Source organism: Mobula hypostoma, chromosome 6 (genome assembly GCF_963921235.1).
Source record: "Mobula hypostoma chromosome 6, sMobHyp1.1, whole genome shotgun sequence".
Lineage (NCBI taxonomy): Eukaryota > Metazoa > Chordata > Chondrichthyes > Myliobatiformes > Myliobatidae > Mobula > Mobula hypostoma.
The window spans coordinates 107,777,987-107,805,106 of NC_086102.1; the positions used below are offsets into that span (position 1 = coordinate 107,777,987).

Consider the following 27,120-nt stretch of genomic DNA (forward strand, 5'->3'; position numbering starts at 1 on the left):
TTCTATCAGTGCCTCTCATCATCTTGTATACCTCTGTTAAATCACCTCTTGGCCTCCTTTGCTCCAAAGAGAAAAACCTAGCTTGTTCAACCTATTTTTTCTTAATGAATTGCACTGTATTGTTGCTGCAAAACTTAAAATTTCAAGACGTACAGGCTATGCAAATGTCTCAGGCACATACAAATCCCATTTCCAGAAAAGTTGGGATATTTTCTAAAATGCAATAAAAACAAAAATCTGTGATATGTTAATTCACGTTAACCTTTATTTAACTGACAAAAGTACAAAGAAAAGATTTTCAATAGTTTTACTGACCAACTTAATTGTATTTTGTAAACATACACAAATTTAGAATTTGATGGCTGCAACACACTCAACAAAGGTTGGGACAGAGGCATGTTTACCATTGTGTTACATCACCTTTCCTTTTAATAACACTTTTTAATCATTTTGGAACTGAGGGTACTAATTGTAGTAGATTTGCAATTGGAAATTTTGTCCATTCTTGCTTGATATAAGACTTCAGCTGCTGAACAGTCCGTGGTCTCTGTTGTCTGATTCTCCTCTTCATGATGCGCCATATATTTTCAATAGGAGATAGATCTGGACTGGCAGCAGGCCAGTCAAGCACACGCACTCTGTGTCTACAAAGCCACGCTGTTGTAGCCCGTGCAGAATGTGGTCTGGCATTGTCCTGCTGAAATAAGCATGGACGTCCCGGGAAGAGACGTCGCCTTGATGGCAACATATATCTCTCTAAAATCCTAATATACACCTCAGAGTCAATGGTACCTTCACATACATACAACTCACCCATGCCTTGGGCACTGATGCACCCCCATACCATCACAGATGCTGGCTTTTGCACCTTTCACTGATAACAGTCTGGATGGTCGTTTTCATCTTTGGTACGGAGAACTCGACGCCTGTTTTTTCCGAAAACTAGCTGAAACGTGGACTCATCTGACCACAGCACAGGTTCCACAGTCTTTCGGTGCATCTGAGATGAGCTCGGGCCCAGAGAACTCGCCGGCGTTTCTGCATAGAGTTGATGTATGGCTTCCTCCTTGCGTAATACAGTTTCAAGTTGCATTTCTGGATGCAGCGACGGACTGTGTTGAGTGACAATGGTTTTCCGAAGTACTCCCGAGCCCAGGTGGCTATAATTGTCACAGTAGCATGATGGTTTCTTAGGCAGTGCCGCCTGAGGGCTCGAAGATCACGCGCATTCAACAGTGGTTTCTGACCTTGCCCTTTACGCACTGAGATGTCTCTGAATTCTCTGAATCTTCTCACAATACTATGTACTGTAGATGTTGAAAGACCTAAATTCTCTGCAATCTTGCACTGAGATGTGTTCCTTTTGAACTGACTAAAAATTCTCTCATGAATTTTGGCACAAAGGAGTGAGCCACCACCCATCCTTGCTTGCAAAGACTGAGCCTGTCTGTCTGTATCTTGTTTTATGGCAGTTGGCATCCAGCTTAATGGTGCATTACCGCCACCCTCTGCTCCAGAATGTGCACTAGAGATACATTCTAAATCCCTTCACCCAATCACACACACACACACACACACACACACACAAACCTACACTTCACCCTCCCATCTTTGACCATCCTAGTATCCTATTCCTGTTTATTCGTCATATTCTATAAAAAAACCCCTAGACTGAGCCTTTGATGGACACTACTTTTATACCCAGTCATGATACCTCACCTGCTACCAATTAGCCTGCTTAATGTGGAGTCTTCCAAACCGGTGTTACTTGAATATTCTGTGCACTTTTCAATCTTATTTTAACTCTGTCCCAACTATTGTTGCTTGTGTTGCAGCCATCAAATTCTAAATTTGTGTATATTTACAAAATACAATTAAGTTGGTCAGTAAAACTACTGAAAATCTTTTCTTTGTACTTTTGTCAGTTAAATAAAGGTTCACATGAATTAACATCACAGATTTTTGTTTTTATTGCATTTTGGAAAATATCCCAACTTTTCTGGAAATGGGGTTTTTATATATACTCTGTACAGTGCTTAGCTATGTATTAGCTCGGTAGAATTAAGTAATGTTTGGTATCTAGAAAGACATGATCTACAGTACTGTGCAAAAGTCTTGGGCGCTCTAGCTATATAAATGTGCCTAAGACTTTTACACAGTCCAGTACATGTCAGTGATAAACCTGATTCTGACTTTATCCTCATAAGACATGATCTCTATCCCAGGCAGCATCCTGGTAAATCTCCTCTGTACCTTATCTAAAGCTTTTACATCGTCCCTATAATGAGATGACCAGAACTGACATAATAGATCACCAAGTGTGGTCTAACCAGAGTTTTATAGGGCTGCAACATTAGTTTGTAGCTCTTGAACTCAATCCTCTGACTAATGAAACCTAACACACCATATGTCGCCTTAAGCACCCTGTTAACTTGTGCGGCAACTTTGAGAGATCTATGGAAGTGAACCCCAAGGCCCCCGTGCTCCTCTGCACTGCCACGATCCAGACAGCGCCCCCCCCCCGTGCCCCTCCGCACCGCCACAATCCGGAGCACCCCCCTGCGCCCCTCCGCACTGCTACGATCTGGAAGCACCCTCCCCATGCTCCTCCGCACTGCCACAATCTGGAGGCTCCCTGTGTTTCTCTGCACTGCCACGATCCGGACAGAGCCCCCCCCGCCCCCCGTGCTCCTCTGTACTGCCACGAATTGGAGGCAGATTTAAAATTTGAGCCTCACAGAGTAAGAGAAGAATCATTTTTAATCAATTGTTGCTTGTTCCTGTCCTTCCCTCTCTCCCTTCCCTCCCTCAGCTGCTGTCAGAACTGGTGTACGTGAACCTGAGCTACAACCTTCTGGAGAAGGTGCCCATCTTCAATTCCTCCTCCCGGGTCCAACTGGTCACTTTAGTCCTACGCAACAATGAACTGGACGATATCACTGGTAAGGCTGACCCCACAAAGTTGGCTTGATGTTCCTGAAGCAGTGTCAGGGCATTGGTGGGAGAGGAGAAGAGGCTTCACTCCTGTTCTCTGCCATTATGATATATAGGTTAGACTGTGCGTGAGGAAGAGTGTGTATGTGACACTACAGCAATTGAGACTGATCAGCTGTCAATTACGTAAGCTTCCTTCACTGTGCCCCTTTTGTTCTTGGTTCCCAGTACCTCATCCAAGGCAAGGGGACTTGATTGTTCTGAGTGCTTCATTTCTCTTCCCTTGCAACACAGGAGGAGGCTCATCAAGTCTACATAGCTCTGACCATCCAAATCCAGTTTATTATCACTAATGTATAGTGTGAAATTTGTTGGTTTGTGGCAGCAGTACATTGTAAGAATAAAATATGCTATAAATTACAATTTAAAAATATATATGTATATAAAAATAAATAAACAAGTAATTGAAAAATAAAGTGGTAGCGTTCATAGTTCACTATCTGCTGGCAGGGACGAAGAAGCTGTTCTTAAAGATTGAGTTTGTATCTCCAGGTTCCTGTACCTCCTGCCTGAGGGTAGTTGTGAGAAGAGGGCATGCTGTAGATAATGAGGGTCCTTAATGAAAGATCTTGCCCTGAGGCATCGCCTTCCTCAATGACGGGGAAAGTTGAGGCCCTGACGGAGCTGGCTGACTTTACAACCCTCTGCAGCTTTTTCAGATCTTGTGCATTGGTACCTCTATACCCGATGGCGATGCAACCAATTTGAATGCTCTCATCTGTTGAAATTTGCTAGAATCTTTGACTCTGGGTTTCAACATATCGTGGTTGCATAGAACATAGAAGAGTAGAGCACAGTCCAGGCACTATGATCCACACGGTGTGTGGGAGTGTGTATGTATGTGATACTATGGCACCCCTGCCTATGGGTACCCTTCGTGTTATTCTCCTAAACTGCAGCTCTAGGCATATAAAACATTGAGAGGCATAAATAGAGTAGACAGTCAGAATCTAGAACGTGCTCTCAATTCGTCATTCTTCTACCACATGGGAACAGCTTTCTCCCCATTTATTATACCCGAATCTTAATCTTAATCCAGGGAAAACAAACCCAGGTTCGTACAGCCTCTCCACTTAACTGAACATGCCTTATCCCTGGGACCATTCTGGTAAATTTCTGCTTGCTGTTTAAAGGATTAATGTTTCCCACATGTTAGCCTACAGCAGTACTGTTTAATTCTGGGCTCCACAAGGAGTAAAAGTTTAGTAGTAACTGTTGCCTTTAAGTGCCTTGCTGCTACTAACAAAGTCAGAGCTTATATACCGCCCTTTTTTAAAAAATATAATAGCATTCTTGACTTGTCCCATTGCACTAAGTTCCTACATCCACTCCAATACTCTGTTCCCATGTCCATTTTTAAAAAATGACCCATCATATTAGAACATCCCTTTAGAACAGAGCTCAGGAGGTTTTTTTTTGTTAGCTAAATGGTGGTGAATCGGTGGAATTAATTCCCACAGATGGCTTTAGAGGCCAAGTCACTGGGTATATTTAGAATGGAGGTTGATAGGTTCCTGGTTAGTAAAGGTGTCAAAAGTTACGTGAAGAAGGCAGGAGAATGGGAATGAGAGGGGTATTAAATCTGTCATGGTGGAATGGGTGGAACAAATTTGATGGGCTGAATGGCCTATGTCTTATGCAAATGACACATTTCATTATATGTTTCGATGTACATGTCATTAAAGCTTAGCTCCATTAACCTACAGTCTTTCTATACTGCTTGCATGCCAGCACATGTCACCTTCCAGTGTACTTTTGTTTCCAGGGTTGGAGCTGTTGTCACACCTGAAGTGCCTGGACCTGGCTTGTAACGTGATCTGTGAGCATGCCAAGCTTGCCCCGCTCTCGCATCTCCATCAGCTTAAGGAGGTGAGCACAGGAGGCAGTGGGTCACCACGAGCTGGCAGAACTGCTGGCCTGGTCGTGCTGAGTGATGAGCCATTCATTCTGGAGGGAGGGAGCCGTAAGTGCATCGTTTCACATCACCGGTGATTGAAGAGCAGGGTTCTTAACTCCGTCTTGGAGTTTGTACATTTTCCCTGTGACCGCGTGGATTTCCACTGGTTGCTGTGATTTCCTTCCACATCCCAAAGACACATGGGTTACAATTAATAAGTTGTGGGTATGCTGTGTCGGAGCTGGAACTCTGACATTTGCAGACTGCTCCCAGCACATCCACCGATTGTGTTCGATATTAATACAGTCAACACATTTCACTGTATGTTTCGATGTACACGTGACAAATAAATTTAATTTTGAAAAAAATCTAACCTTTTAATCCACCTGCAAATAGCATCCAGCAATCGGCAGGGGGCTGACAACATCCCAGTGAAGGTATTGGCCGACTCCCGGTGGAACCGACTGGAGGAGGGATCGTAGAGTCATAGACTACTACAACACAAACAGGCCCTTTGGCCCATCTAGTATGTGCTGAACTGTTAATCTGCCTCGTCCCATTGACCTGCACCCAGACTAGCCCTCTGTACCCCACCCAATCATGTACCTATCCAAATTTCTCTTAAATGTTGATGGTACAAAGAGGGAGCTTCACCCGGGAGTGTGTGATGGGATGGTGTAGATGGAGCTTCACTCTGTGTCTGACCCTGTGAGTGTGTGATGGGATGGTGTAGAGGGAGCTTCACTCTGTGTCTGACACTGGGAGTGTGTGATGGGATGGTGTAGAGGGAGCTTCATTCTGTGTCTGACCCTGGGAGTGTGTGATGGGACGGTGTAGAGGGAGCTTCACTCTGTGTCTGACCCTGGGAGTGTGTGATGGGATGGTGTAGATGGAGCTTCACTCTGTGTCTGACCCCAGGAGTGTGTGATGGGACGGTGTAGAGGGAGCTTCATTCTGTGTCTGACCCTGGGAGTGTGTGATGGGACGGTGTAGAGGGAGCTTCACTCTGTGTCTGACCCTGTGAGTGTGTGATGGGATGGTGTAGAGGGAGCTTCACTCTGTGTCTGATCCTGTGAGTGTGTGATGGGATGGTGTAGAGGGAGCTTCACTCTGTGTCTGACACTGGGAGTGTGTGATGGGATGGTGTAGAGGGAGCTTCACTCTGTGTCTGACACTGGGAGTGTGTGATGGGATGGTGGAGAGGGAGCTTCACTCTGTGTCTGACCCTGTGAGTGTGTGATGGGATGGTGTAGAGGGAGCTTCACTCTGTGTCTGACACTGGGAGTGTGTGATGGGATGGTGTAGAGGGAGCTTCACTCTGTGTCTGACACTGGGAGTGTGTGATGGGATGGTGGAGAGGGAGCTTCACTCTGTGTCTGACCCTAAGAGTGTATGATAGTTGACTGTGGAGGAAGCTTCACTCTGTGTCTACCCCAGAAGTGTATGATGGTATGGTGTAGAGCAGGGGTAGCCAACCTTTTACATTCCATGCATCAGTTTTTTCACACACGAGTTCAGATGCGCCATACAACTCTTGTACCCCCATTCAATTCTTGTAAAAATATGTTAATATAGACATATTTAGCATTTTTACATGATATATTGATTTAATATAAAAACAAGATAAACATTACTTACCTTAATGAGACTTTTAACAAATATATTTTGTCTTCTTTTGATTTCTTCCTTTTCCTTAATCACATATTCTTTCCAGAACTCAGACCCAAGCACTAGCTTCAGTTTTCCTTCTATTTCAGTCTGATGTGTTTTATGTGTCTATTAAGATCATGTCTTCTATTATGTGAGAAAGTGTTTTCACAAACAATGCACAACAGTTTTCCCGACAGACCCGCTATAAATAAGAACTCATTTTCCCACTGTTCATTGAATTTATGCTTACTATCACTTTCTGCTTTTCTTTTGCTCATTTTCTTTTGCACTGTGATGGGTAACTGAATGTAAAAACAAGGCTTAATTTTCGAAGTACAAAACTGCAGATGTTCACAAAGGACAAAGGAAGCACAATTCCGTAGTGCACGAGTGTCAATTGTAAACTGACTAGCAAAACCTGCGATGCACCGCTGGTGCAGACGCCTGGTGCCTCAGGATCAAACCAGTATCAAATATGTATTGAACAGTTATGGAACGACTGCAGAACAAAAGTCCTTCTTTCCTAGTTTGACTCATTGAACATTTTTTTAAAATTGAAAACAGATTAATGTGAAAGAAAATAACATTCGTCAAAAGATATGCACGAAATAATAAAATCGCTAAAAATAATTGCTAAGTTTTAGATTTATTCTCAGTAAAACCCATTTTAGCTCTAAGCTACTTGGATTCCTGTTATAGATTTTTTTTTCTACAAATTGATTTTTGGTTAATACTTTTTGCATGAGTAAGCTTACTTTTTTATTATTATCACTGGGGTGCAATGCGCCACTTTTGGCACATGCGCCATAGGTTGGCCATCCCTGGTGTAGAGGGCGCTTCACTCTGTGTCTGACCCCAGGAGTAATGTGATGGGACAGTGCGGAGGGAGCTTCGCTCTTTGTCTGACCCCGGAGTGTGTGATGGGACAGTGTGGAGGGAGAGTCACTCTGTGTCTCACCCCACGGTGTGTGATGGGACAGTGTGGAGGGAGAGTCACTCTGTGTCTCACCCCAGGGTGTGTGATGGGACTCTGCAGAGGGAGGATCACCCTGTCTCTCACTCTGGGAGTGTTTGATGGGATGTGTGACTGGACTGTGTAGAGGGAGCTTCACTGTGTCTGACCCTGGGAGTGTGTGATGGGACAGTGTAGAGGGAACTTCACTCTGTGTCTGACCCTGGGGAGCTTCACTTTGTGTCTGACCCTGGGAGTGTGTCATGGGATGGTGTAGAGGGAGCTTCACTCTGTGTCTGACCCTGGGAGTGTGTGATGGGACAGTGTAGAGGGAGCTTCACTCTGTGTGTGACCCTGGGAGTGTGTGATGGGACGGTGTAGAGGGAGCTTCACTTTGTGTCTGACCCTGGGAGTGTGTGATGGGACTGTGTAGAGGGAGCTTCACTCTGTGTCTGACCCTGGGAGTGTGTGATGGGACAGTGTAGAGGGAGCTTCACTCTGTGTCTGACCCTGGGAGTGTGTGATGGGACAGTGTAGAGGGAGCTTCACTCTGTGTCTGACCCTGGGAGTGTGTGATGGGATGGTGTAGAGGGAACTTCACTCTGTGTCTGACCCTGGGAGTGTGTGATGGGACAGTGTAGAGGGAACTTCACTCTGTGTCTGACCCTGGGAGTGTGTGATGGGACTGTGTAGAGGGAGCTTCACTTTGTGTCTGACCTTGGGAGTGTGTCATGGGATGGTGTAGAGGGAGCTTCACTCTGTGTCTGACCCTGGGAGTGTGTGATGGGACAGTGTAGAGGGAGCTTCACTCTGTGTGTGACCCTGGGAGTGTGTGATGGGATGGTGTAGAGGGAGCTTCACTTTGTGTCTGACCCTGGGAGTGTGTGATGGGACTGTGTAGAGGGAGCTTCACTCTGTGTCTGACCCTGGGAGTGTGTGATGGGACAGTGTAGAGGGAGCTTCACTCTGTGTCTGACCCTGGGAGTGTGTGATGGGATGGTGTAGAGGGAGCTTCACTCTGTGTCTGACCCTGGGAGTGTGTGATGGGACAGTGTAGAGGGAGCTTCATTCTGTGTTTGACCCCGGAGTGTGTGATGGGACTCTGCAGAGGGAGGATCACCCTGTCTCTCACTCCGGGAGTGTTTGATGGGATGTGTGACTGGACTGTGTGGAGGGAGCTTCACTGTCTCTGACCCTCGGAGTGTGTGATGGGTCCAGAGGGATCTTTGTTTTTTTTTCATTCGGAATATCACTTTGTGCACAGGGACGTCGAGATCTGAGCCTGTCTTTCTCTCTATGGCATTTTAAACACTCGGGAGTGTAACAAGTAATGTTTTTGGTTGCAGCTCTTCCTCGAAGGGAACCCCGTGTATTACCTGAGAAATCACCGTGCCTCCACCATCTATCACCTCTCTCCCAAAGCAGCCTTCATGCGTGTAAGTCCCATAGAAACCTCGTCATCCAAGACTGGGAATACGGGTCACAGCCTGTTGTTGGTGTATTCGGTTAGGTGTTCCACAAGGATGCTCAGAGCTGGCTTTGAAAATCTGTTCAATTTGACACCAATCTATTTATCCATTGTGCCTTAATTATTGTAACACTCTGTACCACTGGAGTTATGGACAGCTCGTGTCCCCCTAGTAAACCAGTTTTAATTTCGTACTTGGAGATGAGAGACTACAGATGTTTGAAATCTGGAGAAGCACTCAAAGGTGCTGGAGGAACTCAGCAGGTCAGGCAGCGTCTGTGGTGGGAAATTGAGTCAATGTTTCGCGTTGTGACCCTCCATCTGGATGAGCTCAGGAAGGGTCTTGACCTGAAATGTTGACTGTCCGTTTTCTCAGTTCAGTTCTACCTGATTTTATTTTTCAGGGTGGGGGTATTGCTGTTGGGATTTGCATTTAGAGCATCACAGTAGCATTTCAACCCGGATTCCATTCCCACTGCAGTCTGTAATGAGTTTGTACATTCTCCCTGTGACCATGTGGGTTTCCTATGGGAGCTCCATGTTCCCCCCCACGTCCCAAAGATGTACAGGCTAGTATATTAATTAGTCACATGGGTGTAATTGACACTGCCTGACCTGCTGAGTTCCTCCAGCACCTTTGAGTGTGGTTTGTTGAAGGGTTTGTTACCGGTCTATATTTCTAAAATAAAATAATAGAACAATGTAGTACAGGAGTAGGCCCTTCAGCCCATCAAGACTGTGCTGACCATGGTAAATCCCCCCCCCCATCTATCTGAGTGTGTTCCATATCCCCCGTCCTCAGCCTTGTTATCGGACTACTACTATTCTCTGCAGCTGCTTACAATTGCTGTGTGTTTGAATTGCCAAATCAGACCACGATGCATCAGTCAGGATACTGCCAACAATACTAAGTTTGTTAGTGAGTGGTGTTAGAGAGTGCGGTGATGGTGACCTAGAATGCCTGCACAGTTGTCCTGATGGTTTGTACCTGTCTTTTACAGCTGGTTTTGGATGGCGAGCCTGTCACCATGGCAGAACTTATCGTGAGTAACCTCAACCAACATGGCTCAGAATCACTGTTTGTTATCACTGTCTTGAAAGTTGTTTCATAACAGAACTACAGTGCAATGCATACAATGAATTACAATAAGATGTATAGATATCAATTGTTTTAAATTTATTTAAATTAATTTAAATGAGTCGTGCAAAAATAGTGAAGTAGTGTTTTTGAGTTGGTTCATTGTCTGTTCCTAAATCTGATAGCAGAGGGGAAGAAGCTGTTCCTAAAACATTGAGCGTGTATATTCAGGCTCCTGTACCATCCCTAATGGTAGTAATAAGAAGATAGCAAGTCCTAGGTGACAGGGGTCCTTAAAAATGTGTTGTTTTGCATCAAATCCAAGCAGCAAGGACTGTGCTGGGTAGTCCACAAGTGTCACCACACTTCAGGCACCGACATAGCGTGCCCACAACTTAAACACCCAAACCCGTACGTCTCGAATGTAGGAGGAAACTGGAACACCCCCAGGAAACCCAAGCGATCATGAGGAGAACATACGAATTCCTTACAGACAATGGCAGGTCACAGGCTCTATAATGGAGTTACACTAACTCCTACAATACTGTGCTGCCTTTACTCTATTGTGCAACCTAAATGTTTGTTAAGATTTTAACAAGGGTCAAGACCCTTTATCTGACCCTTTCTCAGTCAGACCAGATGAAGGGTCTCAACACGAAACGTCAACTGTCCAAGTCCCTATAGTTTCATAGGATACACATGATTCTGGAAGTTAATGTCCATCTTGAATTGCCTCTCAATTAATGGGGCAGTTAAGAGTCATATATGTTACTGTGCTAAGTGGTTGTGCTGGAGAGAGTGCAGTGGAGATTCAGTGGGATATTACCTGGACTGGAGGACTTCAGTTATGGTGAGGGATTGGACACACTGGGCTTGTTTTCTTTGGAAGCAGACAAGGCTGAAGAGTAGGACTTTAAAGCAAATTATAGCGTGTTAGGGCTTCATGGCAGTGTCGCAACTAGTATTGCACTTTACAGCATCAGCGACGACCTTAAACTGAATTTAAACTTATGAAGGAATCTCATTGAAACATATCGAATATTGAAAGGCTTAGAAACAGTGGACGTGGAGAGGATGTTTCCTGTAGTGGGAGAATCTACAGCTTTGTAGGACCAGAGCACATAGCTTCAGAATACAAGGATGTCCCTTTAGAACAGAGTTGAGGAGGAATTTCTTTAGGCAAAGGATGGTGAATCTGTGGAATTCATTGCCACAAATGGCTGTGGAGGCCAAGTCATTGGGTATATTTAAAGCAAAGGCTGATAGTTTCTTTATTAGAAAGGGCATCAAAGATTATGGGGAGAAGGCAGGAGAATGTGGTTGAGAGGGAAACTAAAACAACTATGTTGGAATGGAGGAGCGAACTGAATGGGCTGAATAGCCTAACTCTGCTCCCATGTCTATGGTCTTGTGCTGAATGGTAACAGGGAACTGCTGATGAGGTTCAGCAGTAGACAGATGGGAAGCAGCTGTTACAACGCAGAGCTATATTGTCTGATAATTGTTATAACATGCCACTATTGTTGTGGCTGAAACTTGGGTTTACTGTTAACTAAGTTAAACTTCAGGATAATTAAGTGTTTTATTCTGTAACACGAACCTCGTTTTACTATAAATGTGTAATGTTATATTTCGAGAAATGTAACAATCAATTCCCAGTTAACTAAGTCTTCTGTTTAAAGATGAGCTTTATTTGTCACATGTACATTAACACCCTCAGTGAAGACCATTGTTTTTGCGTTAATGGCCAACACTGACTGAGAACAGGCTGGGGGCAGCCCGCTAGTGTCACCGTGCTTCTAGTACCTACATAGTATGCCCACATCTCACTTACCCTAACCCGCACGTCATGGGAATGAGGGAGGAAACGGGAGCACCCAGAGGAAATACACAGGGTCATGGGGAGAATATACAAACTCCCACAGACAGCACTGTAAAGCGTTAGACTAACTGCTCCTCTGCTGTGCTACCCGAAATGTGTAATGTGTTATCACATATGTGGAAAGGTATGTGAGGCTGTCCTGAAACGGTGTTCTCTCGTGGTGCACCAATTTTCAATAAATCCGTTGTTGTTCGGATACCCGTTGTTGCCATTGCTGTCGGCTCCTGCATTGTGACAATCGGAAACCAGTATCTATCATCTTCATGCTGTAATGAGGGAGGTTACTCAGTACCTGTGGAACTGAACGTCCTGCTTGTTATTGAAGGGAGGATTGGACCTATGATGCTGAGAGCAGGGCTGGTGAAGGCCCGATGTCTGGAGCCCAGGGCCAAGGACTGGAGGTCTGGAGGCAGCCTGTCTGTGTGTGTGGTTGTGGGTGGGTTGGAAAGGAACTTGCTTTGCTGTTGTTGCCTCGTTTCGTTTTGCTGTTGCTTCTGTTCGTGTTGGCATCAGAATATGTGGTGACACGTGCAGGCTGCCCCCAGCGCACCCTTGGTTGTGTTGGTTGTTAATGCAAATGACACATTTCACTCTGTTTCAATGTACATGTGATAAATAAGTGTATATCTAGTGAACGTGAATCTAGGATCAGTGGTTTATGTGTGGGTGAATTTGGGGTGGAGAGGGCCATAGGACATGGGGAAAAAAATCAGGCCAATCAGTCCATTATTTTGGCCAGTTATTACAAAAGGGAAGGTAGGGTGGGGTGCGGGGGGAAGGGAAAGAATTTGTTGATGTGACCGGGGAGAGCACTGTGGTGATCTTCAGGGTCCTACAGTAGTTATGTTGCCCACAAAGGTTTTGTCTGCTGGGCAACACTCACAAAATGGCTGATAGGACCAAGCAGAATAACAATTCGGCAAGGAGTAGATGGGCTGAATGGCATGTTTCTCTGGCGTAGTGCTCTGTGACTAAAATGCAGGTCAGGCAGCACTTATGAAGGGAATAAACAGTTAACATTTCAGGCCGAGACCCTTCGTCAGGACTGGAAAGGAAGGGGGCAGAAGCCAGAATAAGGAGGTGGGAGGGGGCTGGTAATGAGTGCAAGCTGGCAGGTGACAGGTGAGACCAGGTGAGGTGGATAGGTGGAGGAGGCTGAAGAAGGAGGAATCTGATGCCAGACTGACTGAACCATGGGAGAAAGAGAGGAGAAGGGGACCAGATGGAGGTGAGGAGAAGGGAAGGGGTGAGGGGAAAATGAGTGTATGTTGTCCTTAAACGTTATCCTGTCTTTCTTTCCCCACTTCAGTACCTCCCAAAGACCAGCAAGCTCATTAGCCACACCGGACGTCACTCTTCTCGGGGAAGCGTGCTCAAGAATGTTCTGGAATCCTCAACGCCCAGTGATTACAATGATTGCCAACCTTTGACAGATGGTGTTCCTGCCCCAATCACACGAAAAAAGGTGAGCATTCCCACCTGACACAGGTGGGTGGGTGGGTGTGTTTGTGTGTGCGCGCGCGCGTGTGTGTAGCAGCCCCTGTCCCATTGAACTGGCCCTCTTTGATATGTTAAAAAAGATGTCAAAAGATAAAAAGGTTAGCTTTATTTGTCACATGTGCGTTGAAATTTAAAATGAAATGTGCTGTTTGCTTCAACAACCAGCACAGTCCGAAGCTTACTAACCCTAACCCGTACATCTTTGGGATATGAGAGGAAACCGGAGCACTCGGAGGAAGCCCACACGATCACAGCAGCAGGAATTGAAACCAGACCTTACAGTTACACTACCCACTACAGTATGGATGCCATTATGACATTTAATAGGTATTCGGACAGTTACATGAACAGGAAAGGTTTGGAAAGTTAGTTAGAGGTACAACACAGTAACAGACCCCTCCAGCCCTATGAGCCCACGCTGCCCAGTTACACCCATGTGGCCAATTAGTCTACTAACCCGTATGTCTTTGGAATGCGGGACAAAACCAGAGCACCCCGAGGAAATCCATGCAGTGTCGGGGAGAACGTGCAAACACAAGTGGTAGAATTGAACCCAGGTCGCTGGCGCTTTGTGTAAATGGTGTTTACACTAACCACTTCACTACTATGCCGCCCAAAAAAAAGGTGTTTTAAAGAAGGGGATGGTCTAAAAGCAGGTGAAGGGACTTGCCCACTTAAGCAACTTCTTCAGCATGGACAAGTTGGGCTGAAGGGCCTGTTTTCACGCTGTGACCCTGAGACCTGAATTTGCATGACCTGTACAGCCTAAAAGCTGCTGTAATCCAGGAAAGATGTCTCATTGCGAGTCGTATGAAGGGTCTTAGCCAAAAGCAATGACTGTTTATTCATTTCCATCGACCCTGCCTGACCTGCTGAGCTCCTCCAGCATTTTGTGTGTGTTGCTTTGGATTTCCAGCATCTGCAGAATCTCCTCTGTTTAAAATGTTTCAATTAGTGTATTAGTAACTCCCACAAGTTCTAATCTTAATGATTAAATGTGTGCTCGTTTCTGTCCACTGAACCATTACTGTTGCCCCCACTACTGGAACTACTGGGTGATCAGGCAAAGAGACTGGTGATGGTGATGGGCGAAGATGAAGGTGGGGCCAAGTCTTTATGGAGTATAAAAACTACAAGGAGTTGGGATGAATAGCCTGTTTTGACTCTGCAAGTGGGATGTCTCGACAGTCACAACAGTGCTAGAGCAAACAAACAGGCCCTTCAGCCCATCTAGTTCATGCCAAACTTAATCTGCATTGTCCCACTGATCTGCGTTCGAACCATAGGCCTTCATACTGTTTCCATCCATGTACTTATCCAAACTTCTGTTACATGTTGCAATTGTATCTGTATTCACATCTTCCACTGCCAGCTCATTCCACAAACTCACCATCGTCAGAATCAGATGTTTACCCTCATGTTCCCCTTAAACCTTTCCTCTTTCATCCTAAAACCATGATCTCTAGTTCTAATTCTCACCCACCTTCAGTGGAAAAGCCCTACTTGCATTTATCCTATTTATGCCTTTTGTATACTTCTATCAAATCTCCCCTCATTGTCCTGTGTTCCAGGGAATAAAGTCTTAACCTTTATTCCATACCCTTTCCTGTAACTCGGGCCCTCGAGTGCCAGCAACATCCTTGTAAATCTTCTCTGTATCCTTTCAATTGTATTAATATCTTCCCTGTTGGTAGGTGACCAGAAAAAGCCTGCTTATATTTCCCTTATGTATACTCCAATCTTTTTGTATACCTAGGACTTGTGTGATGAAACATTTATTTATTTCATTTTTCTCTAATAACACCAAGCAGAGCAAAGTCAAGGTGCGAGCTGCCAGTATCTCGGAACCGAGCGACAGCGACCAGGAGGTTCGGAAAAAGGTGGCCCCGTCTCGTGAGTAGCTGTTGCTTCATCCGTACTACTCTGCGAGGTTGAGAAGTGAGTCTGAGGACAGGAGTCTTTATAGAATATAGGCAGTCTGTTTCCTCTGCAGACTGGGCCCTGTGCACAGACATACGTGAGGAAACACACCAAAATGGTGGAGGAACTCAGCAGGTCAGGTAGCATCTGTGGAGAAGAAGCAACCATCAGCATTTTGGGTAGGACCCTCTATGTGACCATCAGGAAACTGCAGAGAGTTGTGAACTCAGCTCAGCACATCACAGAAACCAGCCGCCCCTCCGTGGACTCTGTTTACACCTCCCTTCCTCAGTAAAGCAGATAACATACTCCCACCCACCCCAGACATTTTCTCTTCTCCCCTCTCCCATCATGCAGAAGATAGAAAAACCAGAAAGCATGTACCACCAGGCACAGGGACAGCTTCTACCCCAACGTTTATAAGACTATTGAATAGAATACATAGAGAACCTACAACCTACAACCCTTCGGCCCACAAAGCTGTGCCAAATATGTCCCTACCTTAGAAATAGTTCTCTGGTATAACGAGATGGCCTCTTAACCTCAACATTTCAGGCTGAGATCCTTTATCAGGAGGCAGAAACCAGAATAAAAAGGAGCCTCCTTTGTAGATGTTGCCTGACCTGCTGAGTTCCTCCAGAATTTTGTGTGCATTGCTCAAGATTTTCAGCATCTGCAGAATCTTGTGTCATATAAGTCAGTAGCTCACTGGTCCACTGTCCCAAGGTCCCCTGTCCACTCCTATCAGATTCTTTCTTCAGCCCTTTACTACATCCACCTATCATCTGCCAGCTTGTACTGCCCCCACACCCTCACCACCTTATTCTGGCTTCTGCCACCTTCCTTTCCAGTCTGGTTGGAGGGTCTCAGCCTGAAATGTTGCCTGTTCATTCCCCTCCACAGATTTTGCCTGATCTTCTGAGTCCCTCCAGAATTGTGTGTGTGTGCGCGTTGCTCTGTATTTCCAGCACGTGTAGAGTTTCTTGTGTTACAGACATAGCGTTGTTTTGCAGTTTGAATTTTTCATTTTCACCCTCACTCAGTGACTCTGTGTTTTCTTGCTGACAGATAGGTTGTGGTCCTCAGTGTGAAGTGGTAAATTTTGGGAAGTTAAACGGCTATTTAAGACCATAAAACATAGGAGCAGAATTAGGCCATTTAGCGCAAGTATGCTCTGCCATTCCATCATGGCTGATTTATTATCCCCCTCAACCCCGTTTCTCCTGCCTTCTCTCCATAACCTTTAACATCATTAGTAATCAAGAGCCTATCAACCTCTGCTTTAAATATACCCACTGGCATGGCCTCCACAGATTAACTACTCCTTGCTAAAGAAATTCCTCCTCTCTGTCCTTGTATTCTGAGGCCATGCCCCCGTGTCCTCGACTCTCCCACTACAAGGAAACACCCTTTCCATGTCCATTCTAGATAGGCATTTCAATATTCAGTAGATTTCCATGAGATCCACCCTCATTCTTCTAAACTCCAACAAATACGGGCCTAGAGCCATCAAACACTCCTTGCATGATAACTCTTTCATTCCTGAGATATTTCTTGGGAACCTCCTCTGCACCCTCTCCAATGCCAGCACACCCTTTCTTAGATAAGGGTCCAAAACTGCTCACAATACTCCAAATGTGGTCTGACCAATGCTTTATAAACTTCAGCATTACATCCTTGTTTTTAAACTTCTAGTCCTCTCAAAATAAATGCTAATGTTGCATCTGCTTCCTTACCATTGACTCAACCTGCAAGTTAACTGTCAGGGAATCCTGCACAAGGGCTTTCAAGTCCCTTTGTACTTCTGATTTCTGAATGTTCTTCCCATCTGGAAAATAATCTATGCCTTTATTCTTTCTGCCATAGTGCATAACCATACACTTCCCTACATCACATTCCATCTGTCATCTCTTAGCCCATTCTCGCAATCTGTTTAAGCCCTGCTTCCTTAACACTACCTGCACTTCCATCTATCTATCTATCTTTGTATCATCTGCAAACTTGGCCACAATGCCTTTTTCTGACTTGATAGAGGTGTGCAAGGTAAAGGAGTATCCTATACATGATGGTCTTATGATAATCCTGCCTCTGGGAGGGTGAAAACTATTCTGTGGAGGAGTGATTTTGAACTGATCTTTATTAATGAAAGTGTCTCTTTTTCACTGGAACCCGAGGGACAATTTATTCATGTAGAGGCTAGCGGGTATATGGAATGAGTTACTGCACAAAGAGGTTGAGATAGTTACAGTAACGACATTCGAAAGATGTCTGGATAAGTACATGGAGATAGGAAAGGGTTAGAAGAATATTTAGAGATAGTGGTAACAGGCTCTTCCGGCCCAGCAGCCCCGCAGTGCTCAATTACTCCGTATGACCAATTAGCTTCCTCTCTGCAGACATGGTCCTGCAACATCAGGAGGATATTAAGAGAATGGATGAACTGCGAGGACAGATCGGTGACGATTGGCTACGTTACCAGCACTATCTCAATAGCCCCGGCGAGGAGGTGGGCTGCAGGCCCACCGACAGCAGCGCCACCAAGGACGAGGCTGACGCCTCCATCGGCGACTTCCTGGGCAGCGCCAGCCAGGGGGGCATCTCTGAGGATTTGGCTGACCTCGGTCTAGGGCAGGAGGAGGAGGAGGAGGTGACTCTCACTGCCGCTCACCCGGTCGGCCAAGGGGACTGCAGCCCCTCCAGCTACCTTGCCCCTGAGGATGGTGTTTGTGTGGATGAATCAATGACAATATTGGAAAAGAAAGAGGAAGAGCCTGTGAGAGGTATGGATGATGTGTGAACCTAGGCCCAACTATTTAATTCTGTTCTGCTGTTTCATAATGTCACTGTTGATCCAAATCTTTGGGGAAAAGTCTGTGATGATCCATCTTATCTACACTCACACATGATTTCAAAGTTTAAAGTAAATTTACTATCAGAATACATATATGTCATTATATACCAAAATCATTTTCTTGTGGGCATTCACAGCAGGTACAAAGAAACACAATAGATCGATGAACAGCTACACATAAAGGCAGGCAACAAACCAATGTGCAAAAGACAAATTGTGCAAGTGCAAAAAGCAAAACAAATAATAATGGATAAATAAGTAATAAATAATACTGAGGATGTGGGTCGTAGGGTCCTTGAAAGTGGGTCCATGGACTGGGGAATCAGTTCAGTGTTGAATTAAGTGAGTTTATCCACACTGGTTCAGTAGCCTAATAGTGAGTGGTAATAACTGTGCCTGAGCCCGGTGATGTGGGACCCAGGGGAGCAGTGGTAGAGAGCATGGTCTGGATGGTGCTTTCCTGCAAGAGCACTCTCTGTAGATGTGCTCAATGATGGGGACAGCTTTACCTATGATGATCTAGGCTGATTTTATAAACTTGCATGAAGTCACTCGTCAACCTCCTACGCTCCGGGGGAATAAAAGTCAGTCTCTCCTTATCACTCAAACCCTCCAGTCCCAGTAATATCTATTCACATTTTCTTTGCATCCTTTCTAGTTCAATAACTGATTGACCATTTCACTGATTCCGTGATCCACGCCTGTAAAACCTAGCCCTGTAACATTTCCCCAGTTATTGTCATACTGAACAGAAACAGGCCTTTCAACCCAACTGGTCCACACAGATCAGGATGCCCACCTCAGCTAGTCCTACTTATCTGCATTTGACCCATATCCCCCGCAGGAATAATATTTGGAGGCTTTAGAGAAGGAGCAGAAGAGTTTCCCCAGGATGCTGCCTGGAAGAGAGGGCTTGTGCTACAATGATAGATTGGTCAAGCTTGGGTTCTTCCTAGTAGGGGTGGTGAACATACGGCATGCCTGCTCAAAATGGCACAGGGAAAAATTTTGTTGGCAGGTGACGTGCACTGCTGCCCCTTGATTCTCTAGACCCCACCCATAATAAAAAGATACATAATGATCATCTTTACTGCCAAATCAAGCAGCAAATGATTTTTTACAACTCGAGCAGTTGAGATGTTTTCACAGGAAATGTCTATATCAGCTTGGTGCCAACAAGACAGTTGCAAGAACCCGTGACGTTGGATGATACGTTTTGAAATCCTTGCAGACCTGGTGTACACATCAGTATTTTGGATAGTAAAGAGTTGCATTATCAATACCAATTAGAAATAGTTTTTATTTTCTTTTTTAATCTTTTTATTAATTTTCAGGTTCATAAACATAGTAACAGTAATAATACAAAGAGATTGGAATTACATTATTGGTAATAGACATATGCAAGTAAAACTACAGATAATACAAATATAATAGACCTCCCAAACTCTTGATATAGTTAATCATAATAAAAGGAAAAATGAAAAAAAAATTCCCAAGGAAAAAAACCCCTAAGTAACAAAAAACTAAGAAAAAAACTTAAACTAAACTAAACCAAAAACTAATCTGATCAAAACAAAACAAGGCTGGGCCTTGTTATTACATTGAATGCAATCATTAATGTCGTCAACTCCGCTTCTCTATCCATATATTCTAGGTTAATAAAAAACGGATTCGGAAAAGGTCAAGCTACATCATATGAATATTTTCTTTTTACAAGACTAGTAATTGTTGAATACCTCTTCAAAAATTCTTCATTTATTTCATTCTGTGTCTGCTACACTTTTATTAATAGTACATAAATGAATACACAAATAAAAACAGATCCATAACTTTTTTTCTGAAAATCCATAATGATTGATACTAATTCATTAATCAATGATGATGTCTGTTCAAAATTACCATGACATGGGAGAGACTTTGAGGCTGATCACCAGTATAGATACATGCTCTCAAAAGGGTTCTCCTCTCCTGCTCTAAACCATTCCTATACATGTAGCTGTCCAAATGTCTTTTAAATATTAATTAGTTCCACATTGGGGAATCAAGCACTAGAGGGCACAGGTTTAGACAGGAGGGGTGAGATACAATAGAAACCAAAGGGGTAACTTTTTCAAAAGGTGGTGCATATATGGAATGAGGTGCCAATTGAAGTGATTCGAGGCAGATACAGTACGACAATTAAAAGGTTCTTGGATAGGAAACTTTGAGGGATGTGAGACAAACTTAGATGGAAATCTGAGTCAGCTTGGACCAGATGGGCAAAAGGAACACCAAATGCTGGAAGAACTCAGTAGGTTGGGTAGCATCTGCGGAAGTTAATAGCTGACCCTTCATCGGAACTGGGAAAAAGAAGATGAGGTCAGAGTAAGAAGGGGAGGAAGAAGTGCAAGTTGCTAGGTGATTCGTGAAACCGGGAGAGGTGGAGGGGGTGAAGTAAAGAGCTGAGAAGTTGATTGGTGAAAGAGATAAAGGCTGGAGAAGGGGGAATCTGTTAGAGCAAGGGTAGGCAACCTTAAGCACAAATGATTTTCTAGCATGCGTCATTCATTAATTTGAGGCAAAACATAACTAGATGTATTTAAGTGGGTAATTCCCATATTTCAAGTTTTTTATGGCGTTTATCTGGCCCACTGTCTGCTCATTAATACGCGATCCGGCCCACAGAGGCAAAAAGGTTCCCGACCCCTGTGTTAGAGGGTGAAAGATCGTGGAAAGCACCAGAGGGAGGTGATGGGCAGGTAAGAAAATAGGAAAGAGAGGAAAACCGGGAATGGGAATGGTGAAGGAGGGGGGAGGGGCAATTATCAGAAGTTCAAGAAATCAGTGTTCATGCCATCAGGTTGGAGGCTACCCAGATGGAATACAAGATGTTGCTCCTGCAACCTGAGTATGGTCTCATTGTGGCAGTAGAGAAGGGCAGGATTGATGTTGAAATGGGTGGCTACTGAGAGATCCTCCTTTTTCTGGGGGATGGAGCAGAAGCGCTTGGTGAAGTGGTCTCCCAATCTACACTGAGTCTCACCAGCTTACAGGAGGCCACACCAGGAGCATCGGATGCAGTAGATGACCCCAACAGATTCTCAGGTGAAGTGTTGCCTCACCTGGAAGGACTGTTGGGGCCCTGAATGGTAGTAAGGGAGAAGGTGTAGGGGCAGGTATGGCACTTGTTCTGTTTGCAAGCCTAAGTACCAGGAGGGAGATCAGTGAGGAGGCATGGGTGGACAAGGGAGTCACTTAGGGAGCTATCCCTGTGGAAAAGGGGGGGGGAGGAGGGAAAGATATGTCCCTGCAGAAAGTGGAAAGGGGGAGAGAAGAGAACCTCAGCAGGTCAGATTGCATATATGGAGGAAAATAAACAATTGTTTATCCACTCCATAGATGCTCTTCATAGACTCTGGATTTTTAGCATCTGTAGAATCTCTTGTGTTTAAGATGGGCCAAAGGACCTTTTGCTGTGACTGTGGTGTACTTGGAAGCTTGTTGCATTCAAATCAAAGATCGAAGTAAAATTTGTTACTAAGGTATATACAGTAGCATGCAAAAGTTTGGGCACCCCGGTCAAAATTTCTGTTACTGTGAATAGCTAAGTGAGTAAAAGATGAACTGATTTCCAAAAGGCATACAGTTAAAGATGACACATTTCTTTAATATTTTAAGCAAGAAAACTTTTTTATTTCCATCTTTTACAGTTTCAAAATAACAAAAAAGGAAAAGAGCCTGAAACAAAAGTTTGGGCACCCTGCGTGGCAGTGACATTCCCTTTGGCAAGTATCACAGCTTGTAAACGCTTTCTGTAGCCAGCTGAGAGTCTTTCAATTCTTGTTTGGGGGATTTTTGCCCATTCTTCCTTGCAAAAGGCTTCCAGTTCTGTGAGATTCTTGGGCCGTCTTGCATGCACTGCTCTTTTGAGGTCTTATCCACAGATTCTCGATGATGTTTAGGTCGGGGGACTGTGAGGGTCATGGCAAAACCTTCAGTTTGCGCCTCCTGAGGTAGTCCATTGTGGATTTTGAGGTGTGTTTAGGATCATTATCCTGCTGTAGAAGCCATCCTCTTTTCATCTTTGGCTTTTTTACAGATGGAAAGTGTGATGTTTGCTTCCAGAATTTGCTGGTATTTAATTGAATTCATTCTTCCCTCTACCAGTAAATGTACCCCGTGCCACTGGCTGCAACACAAGCCCAAAGCATGATCGATCCACCCCCATGCTTAACAGTTGGAGAGGTGTTCTTTTCATGAAATTCTGCACCCCTTTTTTCTCCAAACATACCTTTGCTCATTGCGGCCAAAATGTTCTATTCAAAAGGATCAAAGGAACATCTAAACAAGCCTGATGCATTTTGGAAACAAGTCCTGTGGACTGATGAAGTTAAAATAGAACTTTTTGACCGCAATGAGCAAAGGTATGTTTGGAGAAAAATGGGTGCAGAATTTCATGAAAAGAACATCTCTCCAACTGTTAAGCACGGGGGTGGATCGATCGTGCTTTGGGCTTGTGTTGCAGCCAGTGGCACGGGGAACATTTCACTGGTAGAGGGAAGAATGACTTCAATTAGATACCAGCAAATTCTGGAAGCAAACATCACACTTTCCGTCTGTAAAAAAGCCGAAGATGAAAAGAGGATGGCTTCTACAACAGGATAATGATCCTAAACACACCTCAAAATCCACAATAGACTACCTCAAGAGGCGCAAGCTGAAGGTTTTGCCATGGTCCTCACAGTCCCCCGACCTAAACATAATGGAAAATCTGTGGATAGATCTCAAAAGAGCAGTGCATGCAAGACAGCCCAAGAATCTCACAGAACTAGAAGCCTTTTTCAAGGAAGAATTGGCAAAAATCCCCCAAACAAGAATTGAAAGACTCTTAGCTGGCTACAAAAAGCGTTTACAAGCTGTGATACTTGCCAAAGGGGGTGTTACCAAGTACTGCCATGCAGGGTACCCAAACTTTTGCTTTGGGCCCTTTTCCTTTTTTGTTATCTTGAAACTGTAAAAGATGGAAATAAAAAAGTTTTCTTGCTTAAAATAGTAACGAAACATGTCATCTTTAACTTTATGCCTTTTGGAAATCAGTTCATCTTTTACTCGCTTAGCTATTCGCAGTAACAGAAATTTTGACCAGGGGTGCCCAAACTTTTGCATGCCACTGTATATGTTACCGTATACTACTTTGACATTTATTTTCTTGTAGGCATTTACAGGAAAAAAAATACAACTGATTTTTTTTATGAAAAACTGCACATAAAGAGATGAAGACTGACAAGCAGCCAAATTGCAAGATGATAAGGGGCACAGACAGAGTGGGCACCAGGGACTTCTCCCCAGGGGCACCGACAGAATGGACATCAGAGACTTCTCCCCAGGGGCACAGACAGAGTGGGCACCAGAGACTTCTCCCCAGGGGCACAGACAGAATGGGCATCAGAGACTTCTCCCCAGGGGCACAGACAGAGTGGACATGAGAGACTTCTCCCCAGGGGCATCGACAGAGTGGGCACCAGAGACCTCTCCTCAGGGGCACAGACAGAATGGACATCAGAGACTTCTCCCCAGGGGCATCGACAGAGTGGACATCAGAGACTTCTCCCCAGGGGCATTGACAGAGTGGGCACCAGAGACTTCTTCCCAGGGCGGAAGTTGCTAATGCATGGAGGGGTTAATTTTAATGTGATTGGAGGAATGTATTGGGGGTGATCGTCAGAGGGAGGTCAGTGTTTTTTATACAGAGTGATGGGTGTGTGGAACGCCCTGCCAGGGATGGTGGTAGAGGTAGGTACATTAGGGATATTTAAGAGACTCTGAGATAGGCACATGGATGTTAGAAAAGAGGAGGACTACGTATGAGGGAAGGGTTAGATTGTTGTTAGAGTAGATTAAAAGCTTGGCACAACATCGTGGGCTGAAGGGCCTGTGCTGTTCTGTTATTTTATGTGTTTTTTTGCAAATGAAAGTAATTTGTGCAGATAAAGGTAATACTGAGAACATGAATTGCAAAGAGTCCTTGAAAAGGAGTCTGTAGATTGTAAAATCAGTTCAGAGTTTTTCATATTAAAACAGCTGAAATTGTGTGTGGTATGCTGTGTTCAGTACTATAGAAAGGCTATGCTCTGTCCCTGCCACAGATGTCTGTCAGCCCTTTATCGTGGGCCGTGTAGTGGAGGGCGAGCCTGCCCTGGACAACAGCTGGATCTTCCTGCGTGTGACGGAGGAGGCGCTGCTGGAGGTGGACCTGATGAATGCGGACATCCTGGAGAAGCTGGAACTCAGCACCCTGACCGCTATCCGCACGGCCGAGGAGTTCTGGCCGGTAAGTCGAGCCTCAGCACAGGTGCCAATCTATCCAGCACTTCCCAGACACCAGACGCCATCAGGATCTTGCTTTAGAGAAGTGCAGGAAAAGAAACCTCTTTGATGAAGCTCTCCAACTAGTTGCCACTTCCTTCTGTTCTCTATCAATGCCTTTTTTATTTTGCTTTTTTCCCTATTTCTCCACCTCCCTTTTAGAAATTTTCTTCTGGATTTCTAATTTTAAGGTGATTGGAGGAAAGTACGCTCACTTTCCCTATACTTTCCTATAAGACTATCAAAGTGAATGTGAGGCACTAAGGAATGGGGTAGAACAGAAAGATCTGAGAATGTTCTTCTCTTCTTGAGTCCACCACTACTACTGGGGCTTAGGCTGCCAACAGCAGCTCGCCTGAGTCCTGTAACCTGGGCCAGTAGAAGGTTGACTGGCCCTGTGATTTACACTTTCACCACATAATTTAACACATTTCTGAGGTGAAGATCCTTCCCCTCCCAGGGCTGAGGTCTTTGGAGCCTCTGTTGTCATTGTTGTAGCTGTAGATTTTTACAGGATGGGGTTGCTAACCCCATGCCCAACCTTCTTCCTTTCACAGCCAGGTCTAGGACAATCCAGGGTGACGTTGATCTGGGAAAGCAGATCTATAATTTCTTGAAAGTGGTATCACAGTTAGACAACTTTGGTACATTGGCTTTCATAAATCAGAGTATTGAGTACAGGAGTTGGAAAGTTGTGATGAAGTTGTATAAGATGTTGGTAAGGCCAAATTTGGAGTGTTGTGTGCATTTCTGGTCACCTACCTACAGGAAAGAGTTCAGTAAAATTGAAAGAGTACAGAGAATATTTACAAGGACATTGCCAGGCCTTTAGAACCGAAGTTATAAGGTAAGTTAAAGAGAGTAGGACTTCATTCCCTACAGCATAGGTGAATGAGGGGAAATTTGATAGAGGTATACAAAATTGAGGAGTAGAGAGGGGGTAAATACAAGCAGGCCTTTTCTACCGAGGTTGGTTGAGAATTAGAACTAGAGGTCATAGGTTAAGGGTGAAAGGTGAAATATTTACCTGGGGGGAGGTACTTCACCCAGAGGGTGGTGCAAGTTGGAACGAGCTGCCAGGTGAAATGGTGGTTGTGGGTTTGATTGCAACATCTCAGAGAAGTTTGGATAGTTACATGGATGGGAGGGGTATGGAGGGCAATGGTCCTGATGCAGGTTGATGGGACTATCAGAATAACAGTTCGGTATGGACTAGAGAGGCCCAAGGGCCTGTTTCTGTGCTATAGTACTCTATATGTTACATAAAGTCTCATGAGCCCTTTAACCCTTCCTGTGGCTGTTATCAAATATCCATTGAGACTCCATCACACCATAAGATATAGGAATTGGGCCATTCAGCCCATCAAGTCTACTCTGGCATTCCATCATGGCTGATTTATTATCCCTCTCAATCCCATTCTCCTTCCTTTTTCCGGAAGCATTTAACACCCTGACTAATCATGAACCTATCAACCTTCACTTTAAATATATTCAATGACTTGGCCTCTGCAGCAGCCTGTGGCAGTGAATTCCACGGATTCATTGTGCTCTGGCGAAAGAAATTCCTCCTCAATTCTGTTCTAACTGGATATCTCTCTGTTCTAAGGTTGTGCCCTCTGGTCCTAGATCCCCCCACTATAGGAAACATTGTCCCAACATCTACTCTATCCAGACTTTTAAATATTCAATAGGTTTCAATCAGTTTCCCCTCATTCTTCTAAACTCCAGCAAGTACAGGGCATGAGCTCCTCATAGATTAACCCTTTCATTGCCAGAATCATTCACCTGAACCTCCTCTGGACCCACTCCGTTCCCAGTACTTGTTTTATTAGATAAGGGCAGTCTGACTATTGCCTTATGAAGCCTCAGTATTACATACTTACTCTCACATTCTAGTCCTCTCAAAATAAGTGCAAACATTGCATTTGCCTTCCTTACCACCACATTACTTCAAATGTGCCTGATAAACTTCAACATTACATCCTTGTTTTTTAATTCTACTCCTCTCAAAATGAATGCTAATATTCCATTTGCTTGTTTACCATTGACTCAACCTGCAAGTTAACTTTTAGGGAATCCTGCACAAGAACTTCCAAGTCCCTTTGCGCCTCTGATTTTTGAAATCTTTCCTCATTTAGAAAGTAGTCTTTGTCTTTATTTCTTCTACCAGAGTACATGACCATACACTTCCTCACACTATATTCCAATAGTCACCTCTTTGCCAATTCTCCCAATATGTTTCTGTCCTTCTGCAAGCTTCCTGCTTCCTCAACTCTTCCTGCCCCTCCCCTTAAGTTTGTATCATCCGCAAACTTAGTCACAAAGCACTCACTTCCATCATCTCAATCATTAACATATAATGTGAAAAGCAATGGTCCCAACACTGTCCCCTGCAGAACACCACTGGTCACCAACAGCCAGCCATAAAAGGTTTTAAAGGTATATTTAATGTCAGAGAAATGTATACAATATACATTTTGAAATGTTTTTCTTCACAACCATCCACGAAAACAGAGGAGTGCCCCAAAGAATGAATGACAGTTAAATGTTAGAACCCCAAAGTCCCCCCCCAGCCCCCCTCCC

General features: G+C 44.5%; 1 protein-coding gene across 3 annotated transcripts in view; it reads left to right on the forward strand.

Moving 5' to 3' along the window:
- Nucleotides 1-27,120, forward strand: part of stk11ip (serine/threonine kinase 11 interacting protein) — a 148,182-nt gene that overhangs the window by 46,477 nt on the left and 74,585 nt on the right. For all 3 annotated transcript variants that reach the window (XM_063051405.1, XM_063051406.1, XM_063051404.1), the window contains exons 8-15: nt 2,813-2,942; nt 4,760-4,863; nt 8,840-8,929; nt 9,963-10,004; nt 13,231-13,386; nt 15,233-15,314; nt 17,738-18,121; nt 24,318-24,502. In XM_063051405.1, coding sequence (XP_062907475.1) covers nt 2,813-2,942; nt 4,760-4,863; nt 8,840-8,929; nt 9,963-10,004; nt 13,231-13,386; nt 15,233-15,314; nt 17,738-18,121; nt 24,318-24,502 — 1,173 coding nt within the window. The remainder of the gene's footprint in view (nt 1-2,812; nt 2,943-4,759; nt 4,864-8,839; nt 8,930-9,962; nt 10,005-13,230; nt 13,387-15,232; nt 15,315-17,737; nt 18,122-24,317; nt 24,503-27,120) is intronic.